This window comes from Homarus americanus, unplaced genomic scaffold, assembly GCF_018991925.1.
Source record: "Homarus americanus isolate GMGI-L3 unplaced genomic scaffold, GMGI_Hamer_2.0 scaffold51859, whole genome shotgun sequence".
Classification (NCBI taxonomy): Eukaryota; Metazoa; Arthropoda; class Malacostraca; order Decapoda; family Nephropidae; genus Homarus; species Homarus americanus.
In genome coordinates this window covers 11,200,522-11,211,022 of record NW_024711292.1, presented here as the reverse complement: position 1 = coordinate 11,211,022, position 10,501 = coordinate 11,200,522, and the positions used below count along the sequence as shown (strand labels likewise).

The 10,501-nt window shown below is 45.2% G+C and overlaps 1 protein-coding gene across 1 annotated transcript in view; it reads right to left on the bottom strand.

Moving 5' to 3' along the window:
* Positions 1 to 1,587: 1,587 nt before the first annotated feature.
* LOC121867254 (tensin-like) overlaps positions 1,588 to 10,501 on the bottom strand; it is a 60,577-nt gene continuing 51,663 nt past the window's right edge. Inside the window, exon 8 of the mRNA XM_042367157.1 lies at positions 1,588 to 1,700. Within this exon, the coding sequence (XP_042223091.1) occupies positions 1,588 to 1,700 (113 nt within the window). The remainder of the gene's footprint in view (positions 1,701 to 10,501) is intronic.

The following is a 10,501-nucleotide window of genomic DNA, read 5'->3' as shown; positions in this document are numbered from 1 at the left end:
CAAGTTTCTTTACGCCATTTGCCTCTGTCTACCCAGCAGTAATTGGGAACCTGGATGTTAATCGATTTGCAGATCGTATTCCGGGGTAATGGTCAGCCAGTGCAGTTGGCGAGTTGTCCGGTCTTCTTGGACTATTCCTTGACACTGGGTCATGCAGCTCGTTAATTCAGGGTGTGGTTGTTGTGTTGGCGACAGCTTCTACACTTTAAAGTAATTCACGCCTAGGTGGCCCTTGGGCCGGCCATCCTCGATTTCGAGGGGCTTTCATTATTATGTATGTATGTATGTATGTGTGTGTGTGTGTGTGTGTGTGTGTGTGTGTGTGTGTGTGTGTGTGTGTGTGTGATACATCTTGGTCGGGAATTGAAATTATGACCTACTGGCTGACACACCAACATTCAAATCAACAGACAGATGAACAGGGAACTAAAATATGTCCCTCCCTCCCTCCCTCCTCCTGTACCATTACCAGTCTGACGAAAAAACATGATGCTTTTTTAAGATATGCTCAATGAAGTTGCCTACAGAGTTGCTGCAAATATCACGGTAAATCTGTGAACTGAGAAAGAGAGAGACCTACAACTGCCGCTACACAGCGTAACACACATCCTCCTCCCTGCCGAACACATCCCACTCATCGATAAATAATAATGAAGACGTCGCATATCACAAATACATTATTGAGGCCACACACTCAACCCTCACACACAAAGCGTCGATCCCTTTCCCTCAGCTCCTCCCAGCATCAGGTGTCGACCTCTCTCCCCTCTCTCTCAGCCCCTGCCAACACCCAAGCCTCGACTCCTCTCTCAGCCTTTCCCAGTACACCCAACACACTCACCAAATGTCGACCTCTCTCCATCAGCACCTCCTAAAACGCGCACACACACACACACACACACACACACACACACACACACACACACACACGGTCGACCTGTCTCTCCCTCAGCCCCTCCCAGGAGAGCACATGTAAACACACACACTCACACAGTCAAACACATGCAAATACACACCTCCTCACCCCTGAAATTAAATCTTGCGACCCAAATTAAACTTCTGGGAGCTAGGGCAAAAGATTTCCCGAGTGTGTGTGTGTGTGTGTGTGTGTGTGTGTGTGTGTGTGTGTGTGTGTGTGTGTGTGTGTGTGCAGATGGTGGGTTGAGAAGTGTGAAGCCTACAGTAATCTCATCGTGTTGTGTTTCTTGATGTTTCCTGCCCACGTCTTGGCATTTCTCTATCATTTCTTCCTTCTTTTGTCGCCTTTGATGTTCTTCGTTGCTCTCTGTCTTTCGAGGACGCCATGATTGTTTGCGCTTCATCTGGTGACAAACGGTACTCAGCTACCTAACCTAACCAACCAAACCAGCAAACCTATCATAAACTAACGTACCAAACTTAATATAATATACTTTTACCCTAGGATAAGTATGTTAGGTTATATAGGTTTGGTTGGTTCATGATATCGACAACAATTCGTATAATGTAAAGTAGTCAGCGCCTCACCCTAGATTCGAGTTCAGGACGAAAAGAAAAAAGAAAATATCGCCCAAACAAAATATAAGGTTTTAATTCCTCCAGCTTGTTTTAGATATTGGTGAAGTGAGAAACAATTTTCTTCTGTAGACAATTTCGCAAAGATGCTAGTCTTGGGGGGTCAAGGTCTGACAGTGCTACCATGTTAGGTTTCTTCTGAGTAACTATGGAGAATAAATTTTTGAGATACTGATTAAGTTAATGATTTAGTGTATCTACGTTTATCTGTAACACTGAATAAATTTACTTTGTATTGGTATATCCAGTGATTGAATTAAGCTTACCTATTTTTTTTCTGAACAAGCTTTGGAAATTTAAACTAAATATATAATGTAAAAATGAAGCTGTTTTCTCTCACTTGAAACTGAAAAAAGTTGGCAATAGTTTATCTAACCTGACCTAAGCCAGTGGCTGAACTCTTCTACCTTAATACAAGCGTAAAACTGACAATGAACGTGTGGAACTGACAATGAGCGTGTGAAACTGACAATAAACGTGTGGAACTGGCAATGAACGTGTGAAACTGGCAATGAACGTGTGAAACTGATAATGAACGTGTGAAACTGACAGTGAACGTGTTAAACTGACAATGAACGTGTGAAACTGACAGTGAACGTGTTAAACTGACAATGAACGTGTGAAACTGATAATGAACGTGTGAAACTGACAGTGAACGTGTTAAACTGACAACGAACGTGTGAAACTGATAATGAACGTGTGAAACTGACAGTGAACGTGTTAAACTGACAATGAACGTGTGAAACTGATAATGAACGTGTGAAACTGACAGTGAACGTGTTAAACTGACAATGAACGTGTGAAACTGGCAATGAACGTGTGAAACTGACAGTGAACGTGTTAAACTGACAACGAACGTGTGAAACTGGCAATGAACGTGTGAAACTGACAAAGAACGTATTAAACTGACAATGAACGTGTGAAACTGACAACAGACGTATTAAACTGACAATGAACGTGTGAAACTGACAGTGAACGTGTTAAACTGACAATGAACGTGTGAAACTGACAATGAACGTGTTAAACTGACAATGAACGTGAAACTGACAATGAACGTGTGAAACTGACAATGAACGTGTGAACTGACAACGGACGTATGAAACTGACAATGAACGTGCGACAATGAACGTGTGAAACTGACAATGAACGTGTGAAACTGACAATGAACGTGTAAACTGATAATGAACGTGAAACTGACAATGAACGTGTGAAACTGCCAATTAACGTGAAACTGATAATGAACGTGTGACTGACAATGAACGTGTGAAACTGGCAATGAACGTGAAACTGACAACGGACGTATGAAACTGACAATAAACGTGTAAACGACAATGAACGTGAAACTGATAATGAACGTGAAACTGACAATGAACGTGTGAAACTGACAATGAACGTGTGAAAACCTGACAATGAACGTGTGAAACTGACAATGAACGTGTGAAACTGACAACGGACGTATGAAACTGACAATGAACGTGTGAAACTGACAATGAACGTGTGAAACTGACAATGAACGTGTGAAACTGACAATGAACGTGTGAAACTGACAACGGACGTATGAAACTGACAATGAACGTGTGAAACTGACAATGAACGTGTGAAACTGACAATGAACGTGTAAACTGACAATGAACGTGTGAAACTGACAATGAACGTGTGAAACTGACAATGAACGTGTGAAACTGACAATGAACGTGTGAAACTGATAATGAACGTATGAAACTGACAATGAACGTGTGAAACTGACAATGAACGTGTAAACTGATAATGAACGTAAAACTGACAATGAACGTGTAAACTGACAGTGGACGTGTTAAACTGACAATGAACGTGTGAAACTGACAACGGACATATGAAACTGACAATGAACGTGTAAACTGACAATGAACGTGTAAACCGACAATGAACGTGTGAAACTGACAATGAACGTGTGAAACTGACAATGAACGTGTGAAACTGACAATGAACGTGTGAAACTGACAATGAACGTGTGAAACTGACAATGAACGTGTGAAACTGACAATGAACGTGTAAACTGACAATGAACGTGCGAAACTGGCAAGGAACGTGTGAAATTGACAATGAACGTGTTAAACTGACGACTGTGCGAAATTTTGTCAATAATTGGTTACCTCACTGACAGTCATATAGTACCGCTGCTCGGCCTCTAACACCACACACTATACACGACAGATCTACACAGTCCTGGAAGCACATCAACAACTATTCCTCACACACTATACACGACAGATCTACACACAGTCCTGGAGACACACATCAACAACTATTCCTCACACGCACTATACACGACAGATCTGCAGTCCTGGAGACACACATCAGCAACTATTCCTCACACACCATACGACAGATCTACACAGTCGGAGACACACATCAACAACTATTCCTCACACACTATACACGACAGATCTACGGTCCGAGACACACATCAACTACTATTCCTCACACACTATACACGACAGATCTACACGATCCTGGAGACACACGTAACAACTATTCCTCACACACTATACGACAGATCTACACAGTCCTGGAGACACACATCAACAACTATTCCTCACACACTATACACGACAGATCTGCAGTCTGGAGACACACATCAACAACTATTCCTCACACACTATACACGACAGATCTACACAGTCCTGGAGACACACATCAACAACTATTCCTCACACACACTATACGACAGATCTACACAGTCCCGAGAACGCATCAACAACTATTCCTCACACGCTATGCGACAGATCTACACAGTCCGCAGGACACACATTAACAACTATTCCTCACACACCATACACGACAGATCTACGTCCTGGAGACATACATCAACTACTATTCCTCACACACTATACACGACAGATCTGCACGCGGTCGGAGACACACATCAACAACTATTCCTCACACTATACACGACAGATCTACACAGTCCTGGAGACACACATCAACAACTATTCCTCACACACCATACACGACAGATCTACACAGTCCCGGAGACACACATCAACAACTATTCCTCACACACTATACACGACAGATCTACACAGTCCTGGAGACACACATCAACAACTATTCCTCACACACCATACACGACAGATCTACACAGTCGGAGACACACATCAACAACTATTCCTCACACTATACACGACAGATCTACACAGTCACCAGACACACATCAACAACTATTCCTCACACACTATACACGACAGATCTACACGGTCGGAGACGCACATCGCAACTATTCCTCACACACTATACACGACAGATCTACACAGTCCTGGAGACACACATCAACAACTTCTTCACTCACACGCATACACGACAGATCTACACGGTCGGAGACGCACATCAACTACTATTCCTCACACACTATACACGACAGATCTACACAGTCCTGGAGACACACATCAACAACTATTCCTCACACCATACACGACAGATCTGCACACGGTCCTGGAGACGCACATCAACAACTATTCCTCACACACTGCTGCACGACAGATCTACACAGTCCTGGGGCCGCACATGTAACTATTCACACACACACTATGCGACAGATCTGCACAGTCCTGGAGACACACATCAACAACTATTCCGCACACACACTATACGACAGATCTACAGTCCTGGAACACACATCAACAACTATTCCTCACACACACATATACACGACAGATCTACACAGTCTGGAGACACACATCAACAACTATTCCTCACACACCATACGACAGATCTACAGTGGAGACACACATCAACAACTATTCCTCACACACTATACACGACAGATCTACACAGTCCTGGAGACACACATCAGCAACTATTCCTCACACACTATGCGACAAGATCTACACAGTCGCAAAGGTACGCACATCAACAACTATTCCTCACACACTATGCACGACAGATCTACACAGTCTGGAGACACACATCAACAACTATTCCTCACACACTATACGACAGATCTACACGGTCGGGGCACACATCAACAGCTATTCCTCACACACTATGCGACAGATCTACACAGTCCTGGAGACACACATCAACTACTATTCCTCACACACTATACACGACAGATCTACAGTCCTGGAGACACACATCAACAACTATTCCTCACACACTATACACGGCGGATCTGCACGGTCCTGGAGACACACATCAACAACTATTCCTCACACACTATGCACGACAGATCTACACAGTCGGAGACGCACATCCAACAACTATTCCTCACACTATACACGACAGATCTACACAGTCGGGACACACACATCAGCAACTATTCCTCACGCACTATGCGACAGATACACAGTCCGGAGACACACATCAACAACTATTCCTCACACACTATACACGACAGTCTACACACAGTCGGAGACACACATCAACAACTATTCCTCACACACTATACACGACAGATCTGCACACAGTCCTGGAACACACATCAACTATTCCTCACACACTATACACGACAGATCTACACGGTCGGAGACACACATCAACAACTATTCCTCACACACCATACACGACAGATCTACACGGTCGGAGACACACATCAGCAACTATTCCTCACACTATACACGACAGATCTACACAGTCCTGGAACACCACATCAGCAACTATTCCTCACACACTATGCGACAGATCTACACAGTCCTGGAGACACACATCAACAATAACTATTCCTCACACACTATGCACGACAGATCTACACAGTCCTGGAGACACACATCAACAACTATTCCTCACACTATACACGACAGATCTACACAGTCCTGGAGACACACATCAACAACTATTCCTCACACACCATACACGACAAGATCTACACAGCCCGAGACACACATCAACAACTATTCCTCACACTATGCGACAGATCTACACAGTCCTGGAGACACATCAGCAACTATTCCTCACACACTATACACGACAGATCTACACACAGTCCGCAAGAGACACATCAACAACTATTCCTCACACACTATACACGACAGATCTACACGGTCCTGGAGACACACATCAACAACTATTCCTCACACACACTTGCCACGACAGTCTACACACGGTCGGAACGCACATCAGCAACTATTCCTCACACACCCATGCGACAGATCTGTCCTGGAGACGCACATCAACAACTATTCCTCACACACTATACCGACAGATCTGCAGTCTGGAGACACACATCAACAACTATTCCTCACACTAGGCGGAATCTACACAGTCCTGGAGACACACATCAGCAACTATTCCTCACACACTACGACAGATCTACGTCCTGGAGACACACATCAACTACTATTCCTCACACACCATACACGACAGATCTACACGGTCCTGGAGACACACATCAACAACTATTCCTCACACACTATACGACAGATCTACACGGTCGGAGACACACATCAACAACTTCAAACATACACCATACACGACAGATCTACACAGTCGCAGAGACGCATCAACAACTATTCCTCACACACTGCTTGCGACAGATCACCACACACAGTCCTGGAGACACACATCAACAACTTCTTCATCACACACTATACGACAGATCTACACGGTCTGGAGACACATCAACAACTATTCCTCACACACCGCCACACGACGAATCTACACACAGTCTGGAGACGCACATCGCTACTATTCCTCACGCACTATGCGACAGATACTACACGGTCTGGAGACGCACATCAACTACTATTCCTCACACACCATACACGACAGATCTACACGGTCCGCAGGGACACACATCGCTACTATTCCTCACTATGCGACAGATCTACACACAGTCCTGGGTACACATCAACAACTGTTCACTCACACCGCCACACGACAGATCTACACGGTCCTGGAGACACCATCAGCTACTATTCCTCACACACTATACGACAGATCTACACACAGTCTGAGACACACATCAACTACTATTCCTCACACACTATACGACAGATCTACAGTCCTGGAGCCCGCACATCAACTACTATTCCTCACACACCATACACGACAGGTCTACACAGTCCTGGAGACGCACATCAACTACTATTCCTCACACACTATGCGACAGATCTACACAGTCCTGGAGACACACATCAACAACTATTCCTCACACTATGCACGACAGATATACACAGTCCTGGAGACGCACATCAACAACTATTCACTCACACACTATACACGACAGATCTACACAGTCCTGGAGACACATCAACTACTATTCCTCACACACCGCCGCACGACAGATCTACACAGTCCTGGGCACACATCAGCAACTATTCCTCACACACTATACCCGACAGATCTACACAGTCAGGGGCACACATCAGCAACTATTCCTCACACACTATACACGACAGATCTACACGATTACCAGACACACATCAGCAACTATTCCTCACACACTATACGACAGATCTACACGGTCGGAGACGCACATCAGCAACTATTCCTCACACACCATGCGACAGATCTACACGGTCCTGGAGACACGCATCAGCAACTATTCCTCACACACACTATGCACGACAGATCCTACACAGTCCTGGGGAGACACATCAACAACTATTCCTCACACACTATAAGGCAGATCTACACAGTCCTGGAGACACACATCAACAACTATTCCTCACCATACACGACAGATCTACACAGTCCTGGAGACACACATCAACAACTATTCCTCACACACTATACACGACAGATCTACACAGTCCTGGAGACGCATCAACAACTATTCCTCACACACTATACACGACAGATCTGCAGTCCTTGGGTACACATCAACAGCATTCACACACTGCGGCAGATCTACACAGTCCTGGAGACGCACATCAAAAACTATTCCTCACACTATAGACAGATCTGCACAGTCCTGGAGACGCATCAACAACTATTCCTCACACACTATACACGACAGATCTACACGGTCGGAGACACACATCAACAGCTATTCCTCACACACTATACACGACAGATCTACACACGGTCGGAGACACGCATCAGCAACTATTCCTCACACACTATGCGACAGATCTACACAGTCCTGGGGCACACACATCAGCAACTATTCCTCACACACTATACGACAGATCTACACAGTCGGAGACACACATCAGCAACTATTCCTCACACACTGCGACCAGATCTGCACAGTCCTGAGACGCACATCAACAACTATTCCTCACACTATACACGACAGATCTACACAGTCTGGAGACGCATCAACAACTATTCACTCACACACTATACACGACAGATCTACACGGTCCTGGAGACACACATCAACAACTATTCACTCACACACCATACACGACTGAATCTACACAGTCCTGGAGACACACATCAACAACTATTCCTCACACATACACGACAGATCTACACAGTCCTGGAGACGCACATCAACAACTATTCACTCACACACTATGCGACCCCAGTCTACACGGTCACGGAGACACACATCAACAACTATTCCTCACACACTATACACGACGAAGATCTACACGGTCCTGGAGACACATCAGCAACTATTCCTCACACACTATGCGGAAGCAGATCTGCACAGTCCTGGAGCACACATCAACAACTATTCTCACACACTATACGACAGATCTACAGTCTGAGACACGCATCAGCAACTATTCCTCACACACTATACACGACAGATCTACACGGTCGGAGACGCACATCAACAACTATTCCTCACACACTATGCGACAGATCTACACAGTCGGGCACATCAGCAGCTATTCCTCACACACTATGCACGACAGATCTACACAGTCCTGGAGACGCACATATCCAACAACTATTCCTCACACCTATACGACAGATCTACACAGTCCTGGAACGCACATCAACAACTATTCCTCACACATATGCGACAGATCTACACAGTCCGGGCACATCAGCAACTATTCCTCACACACTATACACGACAGATCTACACAGTCCGGAGACACACATCAACAACTATTCCTCACACACTATGCACGACAGATCTACACGGTCCTGGAGACACATATCAACAACTATTCCTCACGCCATGCACGGCAGATCTACACGGTCAGGCACACATCAGCAACTATTCCTCACACTGGCAGTCTACACAGTCCTGGAGACACACATCAACAACTATTCCTCACACACTATACGGTCTAAGTCCCGGAGACACACATCAGCAACTATTCCTCACACACTATACACGACAGATCTACACGGTCCGGAACGCACATCAACAACTATTCCTCCACACACTATACACGACAGATCTACACAGTCCTGGAGACACACATCCAACAACTATTCCTCACTGCCGACAGATCTACACAGTCCTGGGAGACACATCAGCAACCTATTCCTCACACTGCCGACAGATCTACACAGTCCGGAGACACACATCAACAACTATTCCTCACACTGCGACAGGTCTACACGGTCCTGGGCCACACATCAACAACTATTCCTCACACACTATGCGACAGATCTGCACGGTCGGAACGCACATCAACAACTATTCCTCACACACCATACACGACAGATCTACACAGTCCTGGAGACACACATCAACAACTATTCCTCACACACTATACACGACAGATCTACACCAGTCCGGAGACATACCACATCAACAACTATTCCTCACACACCATACACGACAGATCTACGCAGTCCTGGAGACACACATCAATAACTATTCCTCACACCATGCACGACAGATCTACACAGTCAGGCACACATCAACAACTATTCCTCACACACTATACACGACAGATCACCACAGTCCTGGAGACACACATCAGCAACTATTCCTCACACACTATGCACGACAGATCTACACAGTCCTGGAGACGCATCAGCAACTATTCCTCACGCACTATACACGACAGATCTACACAGTCCGCAGGACGCACATCAACAACTATTCCTCACA